Genomic DNA, 13,141 nt, shown 5'->3' with positions numbered 1-13,141 from the left:
TTCTCTGTTTTTATTACTTGGGTTAGACTTTTATTTACTTGACTTGAAAGTTTTCCACTTATATAAAGTAAAAATTCAGCAGTTTTCTATCTGTCCACTTCTAGGAACACCATGTTTAACTAGCCGATGCCATAGATCCATGAAAATCAGACGATTCTGGTTGTTGCTTTGCCTTTGCTGTCTATTATGGTAACTATAATATATATAAAATTAGTTCTGTCCCTCTAGAGAACCCTGAGTAATACATGTGTTTCCAGCCTTTTAAAGAAATAAGGCAAATCATATTTATCACTTTTTTCTGTTGTTTTTTTTATTTATTTATTTTTTTTATTATACTTTAGGGTTTTAGGGTACATGTGCACAATGTGCAGGTTTGTTACATATGTATCCCACTTTTTTCTGTTGTTACAACAAACTCAAACTGGCTTAACTCATGTGTCATGATAATGTAAATTAAAATTTGTAAAACCAAAGAGAATTTTTAGTAATATTGGTAATATTAGTTAGTGTACTTACTTTTGTTTTACAAATTTACAGGTAACGTTGTATGCTTTTATTGTGTACAACATAGTTTTTAAGTAAATGTAAGTTGTAGAATGATAAAATATATTCGATTAATGAATGATTTTATATTTTGACTATTGTGATAGTGCTGGGATAAACATGAGATGGCAGCTATTTACTTGACCCACTAAATTTAATTCCTTTCAATATATACCTAGTAGTGGGATTGCTGGACAATATGGCAGTTTTATTTTTAATTATTTGAGAGATATTCATACTGTATGAGTCCTCTTTGCTCCACATTCTCATTAGTAGGATTATATTGTCCATTTGATAATGATCATTGTAACTGGGATGAGGTGATATTTAACTGAGGTTTTTATTTGCATTTCTCAGATGATCAGTGATGTTGAACATTTTTTTGACATACCTGTTCTTCATTTGTGTGTCTTTTATTGAGAAATTTCTATTCAGATTTATTTTCATTTTTACATCAGTTTATTTACTTGTTTGTTTTTTCCTATTGAGTTATTTGAGTTCCTTGTATATTCTGGATATTAGTATATTGTTGGATAAATTGTTTGCAAACATTTTTTCTTATTTGGTAGGTTGTCTCTTCACTCTCTTGATTGGTTCTTTTGTTACACTGAAGCTTTTTATTTTGATATGGTTCCATTTGTCTATTTTTGCATTTGTTACCAGTGCTTTTGAGGTTTTATCAAAAAAAATTTGCCCATACAAAAGTCATAAAACATTTCCCCTATGTTTTCTTCTGGATGTTTCATAGTTTTAGATCTTACATTTAAGTCTTTAATACATTCTGAGTTAATTTTTGTAGATTCTGAAATATAATGGTTTAATTTTATTCTTCTCTATGTAGATATCTAGTTTTCTCAACACTATTTGTTGAAGAGACTGTCCTTTCCCCATAACATGTTCTTGGCACCTTTGTCAAACAACAGTTGGTGTAAACTGTGTGAATTTATTTCTGGCCTCTCTATTCTTTTCCACTTGTCCATATGCCTTATTTTATGTCAGTGCAATGCTCTTTGCTTTGCTGTATTTTTGCAGTATACTCTGAAGTCAGGTTGTAGTATAAGGCCATTAACTTTTTTGGTTGTTATTAAAATTGGTTTGGCTATTTAAGGACTTTTGTGGTTTCATATTAATTTTAGAAGATTGTTTTTTATTTCTATGAAGAGTGGCATTGGTGTTTAGACAGGGATTCATTAAATCTGTAAATCTTTTTAGGTAGTGTGAACATTTTAACAATATTAATTCTTCCAATGCATGAACATAAGATAGACATTTACTTGTACATTTTTCAATTTTTTCATTAGTGTTGTAGAGTTTTAACTGAATCAATATTTAACCTACTTGGCTAAATTTATTCCTAGGCATTTTACTTTATTGTATTTGTAAACTGGAAAAATTTATTGATTTCTTTTCAGATAGTTTGCTATCAGCATATAGAAATTTTACTAATTTTTGTATGTTGATTTTATAATCTGCAAATTTACTGAATTTATTTGCTAGTCTAACAGCTTTTCAGTGAAGTGTTTAGGATTTTGTATGTGTAAGGACATATCATAAGCAAACAATGATAATTTAATTCTTCTTTGCAATTTGAATGCCTTTTTATGCTTGCCTAATTACTCTGCTTAGGACTTCTAGTATTATATTAAATAGAAGTATTGAGAGTGGAAATTCTTGCCCTGTTCCAGTTCTTAGAGGAAAGGATTTCAACTTTTCCCTATTCAATATGAAATTAACTGTCAATTTGTAGTATATGGCCTTCACATTATGTTCATGTACATTTCTTCTATACATAATATGTTGAGTAATTTTTTATCATGAAGAAGGATGAATGTTGTCAAATGCTTTTTCTGCATCTATTGACATGATCATATAATTTTTGTCTTTTATTATTTTAATATGATGTATCACATTTATTGATTCACAGATGTTGGACATCCATGCATTCCTGGAATAAATCTTACTTGATTATGGTGATGATCTTTTTATGTGTTGTGGAGTTTAGTTTGTTATTTTTTAATTTTTAATTTTAGGTTTAGAAGTACATGAACTGGTTTCCTATATAGGTAAGTTCATGTCATGGGTGTTTCTTATAAGGATTATTTTATCACCCAGGTACTAAGTCTAGTACCCAATGTTTATTTTTCTTAATTCTCTCCCTCTACTTCAAGGAGACCCTAGTATCTGTTGTTCCCCTCTTTGGGTTATTGCATTCTCATTATTTGCCTCCCACTTATAATTGGGATCACATGGTATTTGCTTTTCTGTTTCTGGATTACTTTGCTAAAAATCATGGCCTCCAGCTCCGTTCCTCTTCCTGCAAAGGAAATTACTTCATTCTTTTTATGGCTGCATAGTATTTCATGGTGTATATGTAACACATTTTCTTTATCTGGTCTACAATAGATGGGCACTTAAGTTGATTCCATGTCTTTACTATTGTGAATAGTGCTGCAATGACAAAAAATAGTTCTGGTTTTAGCTCTTTGAGAAATTGCCATGCTGCTTTCTTTTTATTTTATTTTATTTATTTATTTTTAATTTTTTTATTTTATGCATTTTTAAATTATACTTTAAGTTCTAGGGTACATCTGCACAATGTGCAGGTTTGTTACATGTGTATACATGTGCCATGTTGGTGTGCTGCACCCATTAACTCGTCATTTACATTAGGTATATCTCCTAATGCTATCCCTCTCCCCTCCCACCACCCCACAACAGGCCCCAGTGTGTGATGTTCCCCTTCCTGTGTCCAAGTGTTCTCACTGTTCAATTCCCACCTATGGGTGAGAACATGCAGTGTTTGGTTTTCTGTCCCTGTGATAGTTTGCTGAGAATGATGGTTTCCAGCTTCATCCATGTCCCTGCAAAGGACATGAACTCATCCTTTTTTATGGCTGCATAGTATTCCATGGTATATATGTGCCATGCTGCTTTCTACAATGGCTGAACTAATTTACACTCCCACTAAGAGTGTATACGCATTTCTGTTTCTCTGCAAACTCACTAGAATCTGGTTTTTTTTTTTGACTTTTTATTAATAGCCATTCTGATGAGATCAAGTGTGTTCAGGGTGGTATGGCCACTGACAGCACTAGATAGCTCATCAAGACAGAAAATCAACAAAGAAACAATGGGTTTAAACTATACCCTAGAACAAATAGACTTAACAGATATTTACAGAACATTACACCCAACAACTGTAGAATATACATTCTATTCAGCAGCACATGGAACATTCTCTAAGATAGACCATATTATGGGCTACAAAATAAGTTTCAATACATTTAAGAAAATTAAAATTAAAACTATACCAAGTACTCTTTCAGACACCAGTGGAATAAAACTGGAAATCTTCTCCAAAAGGAACACTCAAAACCATGCAAATACATGAGAATTAAATAACCTGCTCCTGAATGATCATTGGGTTAATAATGAAATCAAGATAGAAATTAAAAAAAATTCTTAGAACTGAATGATAATAGTGATCAACGAATCAAAAGCTCTGGGATACAGCAAACGTTGTGCAAAGAGGAAAGTTCATAGCCTTAAATGACTACATTAAAAATTCTGAAAGAGCACACATAGGCAGTCTAAGGTACCACTCAAGGAACTAGATAAACAGGAACAAATCAAACCCAAACCCAGCAGAAGGAAAGAAATAACAAAGATCAGAGCAGAACTAAATGAAACTGGAATTTAAAAAATACAAAAAATAAATTTAAAAAAGCTGGTTCCTTGGAGAGATAAATGAAATTGATAGATCATTAGTGAGATTAACCAAGAAAAGAAGAGAGAAGACGCAAATAAGCTCAATTAAAAGTGAAAATGGAAATATTACAACTGATACCACATGAACACCTTTATGCATACAAACTAGAAAATATAGAAGATATGGACAAATCCTGGTACTATACAACCCTCCTAGATTAAACCAGGAAGAAATAGAATCTCTGAACTGACCAATAACAAGCAGTGAGATTGAAATGGTAATAAAAAAGTGCCAACAAAAAAGTCCAGGGCCAGACAGATTCACAGCTGAATTCTATCAGACATTCAAAGAAGAATTGGTACCAATTCTATTGACATTATTCCAAAAGATAAAGAGGAATTTCTTCCTAAATCATTCTATGAAGCCAGTATCACCCTAATACCAAAACCAGGAAAAGACATAACAGAAAAAGAAAACTACAGATCAATATCCATGATGAACGTAGATGCAAATATTCTCAACAAAATATAGCTAACCAAATCCAACAGCATATCAAAAAGATAATCCACCATGATCAAGTTGGTTTCATACCAGGGATGCAGGGATTGTTTAACATACACAAGTCAGTAAATGTGATAAACCATATAAACAGAATTACAAGCAAAAATCACATGATCATCTCAATAGATGAAAAAAACATTTGACAAAATTCAGCATCTATTTTATAATTAAAATGCTCAGCAAAATCAGCATAGAAGGGACATACTTAAAGGCAATATAATCCATCTATGACAAACCCACAGCCAACATTATACTGAACAAAGAAAAGTTGAAAGCATTCCCCCTGAGAATTGGATCAAGACAAGGATACCCACTTTCACCACTTCTATTCAACAGAGTACTGGAAATCCTAGCCAGAGCAGTCAGACAAGAGAAAGAAATAAAGGGCATCCAAATCAGTAAAGAGGAAGTCAATCTGTCACTGTTCACTGATGATATGATCATATACCTACAAAACCCTAAAGACTCATCCAAAAAGCTCCAAGAACTGATAAATGAATTTAGCAAAATTTCTGGATACAAAATTAATGTACACAAATTTTGTGTAGCACTGCTATACAGCAACAGCTACCTAGCTGAGAATCAAATCAAAAATCCAATCCATTTTAAAGAAAATACTTAAAAATATACCTAACCCAGGAGGTGAAAGACCTCTACAAGGAAAACTATAAAACCCTGCTGAAAGAAATCATAGAGAATGCAAACAAATGAAAACACATCCCATGCTCATGGATGGGAGGAATCAATATTGTGAAAATAACCGTACTTCCAAAAGCAGTCTACAAATTCAATTCAACTCCCATCAAAATACGACCATCATTCTTCACAGAACTAGAAAACTCAATCCTAAAATTCATATGGAACCAAAAAAGAGCCTGCATAGCCAAAGAAAGACAAAGAAAAAAAATCTGGAGACATCACGTTATGATTCAAATTATAGTACAAGTCTGTAGTCACCAAAACAGTATGTTACTGCTAGAAAAATAGGCAGATGCAGCCAGGTGCGGTGGCTCATGCCTGTAATCCCAGCACTTTGGGAGGCCAAGGCGGGCGGATCACAAGGTCGGGAGATCCAGACCATCCTGGCTAACATGGTGAAACCCCGTCACTACTAAAAAATACAAAAAATTAGCAGGGCTTCATGGCGGGCACCTGTAGTTCCAGCTACTCGGGAGGCTGAGGCAGGAGAATGGCGTGAACCCGGGAGGCGGAGCTTGCAGTGAGCTGAGATAGCGCCACTGCACTCCAACCTGGGAGACAGAGCAAGACTCTGTCTCAAAAAAAAAAAAAGAAAAAGAAAAAAGAAAAATAGGCAGATGCACCAATGGACCAAAATAGAAACCCCAGAAATATAGCCAAATATATACAGCCAACAGATCTTTGACAAAGCAAACAAAAACAAAAACATAAAGTGAGAAAGGACACCCTATTCGACAAATGGTGCTGGTATAATTGGCAGGCCTCATGTAGAAAAATAAAACTGGATCCTCCTCTGTCACCTCATAAAAAAATCAACTCAAGATGGATCAAAGACTTAAATGTAAGACCTAAAACCATAAAAATTCTAGAAGATAACATTGAAAAAACTCTTCTAGACATTGGGTTAGGCAAAGACTTCATGACCAAGAACACCAAAGCAAATGCAATGCAAACAAACATAAATAGATGGAACTTAATTAAACTAAAAAGCTTCTGCACAGCTAAAGAAATAATCAGCAAAGTGAACAGACAACCCCCAGAGTGGAGAAAATCTTTGCAAACTATGCATCTGACAAAGGACAAACGTCCAGAATCTATAAGGAACTCAAACAAATCAGCAAGAAAAAAAGTTATTTCATCAAAAAGTGTGCTAAGGAAAAGATATAGATGGCCAACAAATATTCAAAAATCTCAACATCATTGGTTATCAGGAAAGCAAACAAAACACAATGCCGTACCACCTGTAGTAAAACCACTATGGAAAACAGTGTGAAGATTCCTTAAAGAATTAAAAGCAGATCTACCATTTGATCCAGCAATTCCACTCCTGGGTATCTATCCAGAGGAAAAGAAGTCACTTTTCAAAAAAGATATTTTCACATGCATGTTTATTGCAGCACATTTCTAAATTGTAAAAATACGGAACCAATCCAAATGCCCATCAATCAATGAGTAAATAAAGAAAACGTGGTGTATATATATACACATATATATGTATATATGTATATATGTATATATATGTGGGTATATATATGTATATATATGTGTATGTATGTATATGCTGTGGAATACTACTCAGCCATAAAAATAATGAAATAATGGCATTAGCAGCAACTTGGAGACCATTATTCTCAGTGAAGTAGCTCAGGAACAGAGAACCAAACATTTTTCTCATTCATAAGTGGGAGCTAACCTATGAGGACACAAAGCCATAAGAATGATACAATGGTCTTTGGGGACTCAGGGAAAAGGGTGGGAGGGGGTGAAGGATAAAAGACTACACATTGGGTACAATGTTCACTACTCCGGTGATGGGTGCACCAAAATCTCAGAAATCACCAGTAAATAAGTTATTCTTGTATCCAAACACCACCTGTTTCCTCAAAACTACTGAGATTAAAAATAAATAAGTAAAATTACATTAACTGGCCTTCTAGTGGTACACACAAAAAATAGCCATTCTGACTAGTGTGAGATGGCATCTCATTGTGGTTTTGATTTGTGTTTCTCTAATGATTAGTGATATTGAACTTTTTCTTCACATGCTTGTTGGTCACATGTATGTCCTTTTTGAAAACTGTTCATGGCTTTTGACCATTTTTAATGGGGTTCTGTGTTTTTTTTTTCTTGTAAACATGTTTGTTTCTTATGGATGCTGAATATTAGAACTTTGTCAGATGCATAGTTTGCAAATGTTTGATCTGATTCTGTATGTTGTCTGTTTACTCTACTGATACTCTTCTCTGAAGAAGCCCTTTACTTAAAATAGATCTCATTTTTCTGCTTTTGGTGTAATTGGTGTCTTAGGCATGAAATATTTGCTAGCACCTATGTCCAGAATAGTATTGCCTAGGTCGCATCCCAAAGTTTTTATACTTTTGGATTTTACATGTAAGTCTTTTATCCATCTTGAGTTTAATTTTGTATATGGTGTAAGGAAGGGGCCAAGTTTCAATTTTCTGCATATGGCTAACCAGTCATCCCAGCACCATTTATTGAATAGAGAGTCATTTCCCCATTGCTTCTTTTTGTCATCTTTGTCAAAGATCAGGTGGTTGCAGGTGTGGTCTTATTTTTTGGCTCTCTGTTCTGTTTCATTTGTCTATGTGTCTGTTTCTGTACCAGTACCATGCTGTTTTGGCTAGTGTAGCCCCCTAGTATAGTTTGAAGTTAGGTAACATGATACTTCCAGCTTTGTTCTATTTGCTTAAGATTGCCTTGGCTACTTGAACAGTTTTGGTTCCATATGAATTTTAAAATAGCTTTTTTCTAGTTCTGTGAAGAATGTCATTTGTAGTTTGATAGGAATAGCATTGAATCTGTAAATAGCATTGGGCAGTTTGGCCATTTTAATATTGATTCTTCCTATCTCCATGAGCATGAAATATTTTTCCATTTGCTTACTTCATCTCTGATTTCTTTATGGAAGGCAGAAAAAAGAGTGAAGCTAGCATATCTGGTGAAAGAAATATCTAAGTAGCAAAGCATTCAGTCTGCTGTATGGCTACTTTTAACTGCTTATAAAAAATAAGAGAGGAAAGATAATATAAAAACAGAATTTATAATTTTAAAAGAAAGCATAGTAGAAAGAATTGGAAAATTTGCAGCCTAGTCATATGGTGGAGAATGAAAGAGCATTTTTAGTAGAGGAAACCAAGAGTGTGACCAAGTGACCTATTGATAAGATTAGTATGGATAGAATAAAGCCAGGGGCTACTCATCAGAATAGTGGGAGAAAACTCTAAGGTATTTCAGAGGTATTTGATGTGGCCCCTCCCATCACGGGCCCAGAGCTCTGAGAGGGCAGAATTTATTTAGGGGAGGGGTCCCTGCTTTAATTGCCTCAGGTGTCTGCTCCCAGCATTTCAGAAATGCAGCAGTGTTCAGCCACCCCAGCTATGGCTCAAATGGCCTCAGGTGGTTTGGCCTGCTACTCTGGAAGGTGCAAGTCATAAACTTTGGCAGCATCTATGTGGTGCTAATGCTGAAGATATGCAGAATGCAAAAACTGCCAGAAGATGGATTTCTTCATTTTGATTTCAAAGGATGTCACAGACAGCCTGAGGAGCAAGGAAGAGATGTCACAAAAGAAAAGACACCAAAGAGAGCCTTCACCAAGGCAATGCCTAGGGGATCCATGGGAGCAAGGCCATTGCAGGGAGTCCCCACTAGGATAATGCCTAATGGAGTCTTGGGAGCAGCACCACCACAAAGACCCCAGAATTACGGAGCTATTAATGTGCAAAGCCAACTCAGGAGCGCTTAATTGTGGGGTGAGTCCAGCAACGTGTTGTGTGTGTGGCTTCCTTAAGGCCTTGAGGGCACAACACCCACACCAGTGTGCACAGGATGTATGCGTGCAGTCAAAGGAGATTATTCTCTGGCTTTCAGACTGAATATGTTTTTTCCTGTTGGGGTTTGGACTTACTTGAGACTTGTAATTATTTTCACTTTGCCCATTTTCCTTTTTGGAATAGGAATATCTGTCATATGTCTGTCCAACCATTTTATTTTTGAAATAGATAACTTGTTTAATTTCACAGGCTAACAGCTGGAAGAAATTTGCCTCAAGACAAATTGTGAATTGAGTCTCACTCATATCTGATTCAGATGAGACTCTGAACTTAGGACTTTTGAGTTGGTGCTAGAAAGAGTTAAGACTTTGGGGCTATTGATATAGAATAAGTGTATTTTGCAGGTGAGAAGGATATAAATATTGAGGGATGAGTTAGAATGCAATGGCTGAAATGTGTCACAAATATCCTGTGATGGAAACTTAACCCTCAAATTCATATATTGATTGGAGGTAGATCCTTTGGGAAGTAATTAGTATTAAATACAGTTGTCAGGGTAAGGCCTTCATGATGGAACTGGTGCCTTTGTGAGAACAGAAAGAGAAACTGAACTGACATGGACATTCTTGCTCTTTTTCCATGTGATGCCTTTCGACATATCACAACACAGCTGGAAGGCCCTCACCAGATATCAACACCATGGCTCTTGGAGTTCCCAGCCTCCAGAACCATAAGCTAAATGAACTTATTTTCTTTATAAATTACCAACTCATAGGTATTCAGTTATAGCATAGGAAACGGACTAAGACAGGTTCGGCTGAGGGGAGGGCCGTTGGCTGGGGCCTGCAGTATGCCGTTTCAGTGAGGGACTCCACTGCAGCCACCCAGCTTGCTGCCTTCCTGGGCGCCACTCCCCCAGGTGACTCAATGCGATGTGCCAGTAGCGCAGCACCGATTCCTCTTGGGCTCTTGGGCGCTGCTCTGAGCAGCATCACTCTTTACACCAGAAAGCTGGTGGGCACTATGGGGAAAAGACAAAACAAGAAGAAAGTGGAGGAAGTGCTAGAAGAGGAGGAAGTGCTAGAAGAGGAGGAAGAGGAATATGTGGTGGAAAAAGTTCTCGACTGTGGAGTGGTAAAGGGCAAAGTGGAGTACCTCCTAAAGTGGAAGGGGTTCTCAGATGAGGATAACACATGGGAGCCAGAAGAGAACCTGGATTGCCTCGAACTCATTGCTGAGTTTCTGCAGTCACAGAAAACAGCACATGAGACAGATAAATCAGAGGGAGGCAAGCACAAAGCTGATTCTGATTCTGAAGATAAGGGAGAGGAGAGCAAACCAAAGAAGAAGAAAGAAGAGTCAGAAAAGCCACGAGGCTTTGCTCGAGGTTTGGAGCCGGAGCGGATTATTGGAGCTACAGACTCCAGTGGAGAGCTCATGTTCCTGATGAAATGGAAAAACTCTGATGAGGCTGACCTGGTCCCTAACAAGGAAGCCAATGTCAAGTGCCCACAGGTTGTCATATCCTTCTATGAAGAAAGGATGACATGGCATTCCTACCCCTTGGAGGATGATGACAAAAAAGATGACAAGAATTAACGCTCCTGAGTACCAGCCCCTGTCACATCTGACTGTGGGTTTCAAGTGGGAAGGGAAGGAGTTCTACTTTTCTTGACACCTTAGAGGTGGCTTGAGAAGATGTCCTTTGAAGAGCCAGTATAGTTTCTGTGCCCTGCAGCCTCCAAAGTGCTTTAAAGCCATTTCAAGCTGTATAGTTTGCACACCCATCTCAGTGGAGGGGAAAGGGGATAAGTGTTTCAAGGCAACCGTTTCTGCACTTTGCTACAAAAAGCAAAGGGCCTTCTACGAAGGACAAAACTTGCAGAATTGGGTGTGTGGGAGAGCAAAAAAATACTGTAGATCTTCAAAAAGCATCTCCACAACCCACAGCCTTCTTCCCAATAGTGTTAACTCTGCATTTTTACAGCATAGCATGTGTGTAGTTTTTGGCTATTACTGGTGTATTATTTGGGGGAGGGAGGGATGGGGAGGGGAGAAAGGGAGATGGGTAGCATCATTTAGATTAACATTTGGGGCCTGATAGGGGAAACGGTGAAGCCGTGGGAAAGAACAGACAACTAATGATTTGCTTCTATGTCCAGAATAATTTACCTTTAAAAAAAATGTCATTGGCACCATAAATAAGGACTGTGAGAGACTGTTTAAAAGCTGTGAATGTCTGAAACCTATAAGCCAAGGTGTTCTCTGCCTAAACTTATTGCTGTTCCCACAAAGGACTAAGCCTGTTCATAAGTTACCAAAGTTGCCACTTTGGAGATGGAAATTGACAAGGAGGGAAGGTCTTTTATTGGAGAGTATACAGTACAAGCAGATCATTCTTAGAGGTGCTAATTCCTGAAATAAGAAGACCCTTTCTTTTCCAGTAACGAAGTTATAAATATCAGCTTGTTCATCCAAGACACTGGCTGAGGTGTTAGGGAAGAGGAAGAGGGTGGTAGAGGAGATAAGACAGTAGGGAAAGACAAGGGCCCATGCTCTTAGTGGGGAAAACTCTTGGAGCCATTTTTAGTGGGGAGAACTTTTGGAGCCATTCTCTTTTTTGAGCTTTGAACACTGAAACCATTGTTGGCAGGGTTCAGTCACTGACAGCATAAGTTTAACTGAATTGATCCAAGAGTTTAGTGATTTCAAAAGCCTTGGTCTCAGGAGAAGATTAAACTTTCATATTGGGCAGTGGTTCACTTTAAAACACATACACACACACACACACACACACACACACAGGCACACACACGAAACAACTTTTTAAGAAATCCTGAGAAGTAACATACCCAAAATGCTCTGTCTTGAGTCATGAGATCCATCAGTTCTTGATATTATCTAGACTTGCATCTAGAGCTACATTGTAAAATTCTTTTAGGCATGTGTTAGATTTCTGTGTAAACTTTGTTTAAATGTAAACTTCATACTACACTGTCAGTTTTTGTCTTAATAAAACTATAGATTTATAATCCTTGAAAAAAAAGAAAATGGACTAAGACAACCATTTAATATAATACTTCATGTGTTGATTATTAATGTCTTTTATCAAGTAGAGAGACTTTCCTGGTATTCTAAGCTTGCTAAGAGATTTTATAATGAATGAGCACTGTATTTTGTCTTATGTCTTCTCTGCATCTATTAAGATGCTCATTTAATATTTTTACTGTGTAGTATTAAGGTGTCGTGTTTTATTAATTAAATTTGAGGCAATTAATGCAACCATGCATTACTATAATAAATATAACTTGACAATGATGTATTAATTTCTGTATATACTATTTAATTCCCTTTATATACTGATGTGTTATTTTCTTTACACACTGTTGTATTTTGTTAAAGATTGTTGCATCTCTATTAATGAAGGATATTGAAGTGTAGTTCTTCTTCTTTGACATGCCTTAGTCTGGCTTTGGTGTCAGGATGATACTGGCCTCATAAAAAGAGTTGAGAAATATTCTGTACTCATCTATTTTTGAAAAAAGTTTGTTGAGTAATGGAATTGTTTCTTTACATATTTCATAAAAGTCACTGGTGAAAACATGTAGTCTTTGGCCTTTCTTTGGGCTGAGAGCTTTAATATCTAAGAAAATGTCTGTTTTATCTCTGTTATTATTTTATATTAATTCCTGAGTCATTTGGGGTACAGTAGTAATTTTGTAGAAGTTAGCCTATTTTCAAAGTTGTTTAGTTTATTGGCATAAAGTTGCCCATAGTATTCATTCCCTCACACTTTTAATTTCCGAAGGGCCCATGGTAATAGCTCCTTTGATTT

The 13,141-nt window shown here is 36.3% G+C and overlaps 1 protein-coding gene across 1 annotated transcript; it reads left to right on the top strand.

The window, feature by feature from the left end:
• Positions 1-10,329: 10,329 nt before the first annotated feature.
• LOC116811314 (chromobox protein homolog 1-like) lies at positions 10,330-11,038 on the top strand. The gene has a single exon (XM_032756369.2). The coding sequence runs from the start codon at positions 10,330-10,332 to the stop codon at positions 10,903-10,905; it is 576 nt and encodes a 191-aa protein (XP_032612260.1). The 3' UTR covers positions 10,906-11,038.
• The last annotated feature ends 2,103 nt before the right edge of the window (positions 11,039-13,141 follow it).

The sequence above is a fragment of the Hylobates moloch genome, unplaced genomic scaffold (genome assembly GCF_009828535.3).
Source record: "Hylobates moloch isolate HMO894 unplaced genomic scaffold, HMol_V3 SCAFFOLD_7, whole genome shotgun sequence".
Classification (NCBI taxonomy): Eukaryota; Metazoa; Chordata; class Mammalia; order Primates; family Hylobatidae; genus Hylobates; species Hylobates moloch.
Note: the sequence above shows the minus strand (reverse complement) of the source record. Positions and strands in the feature narration are given on the sequence as shown.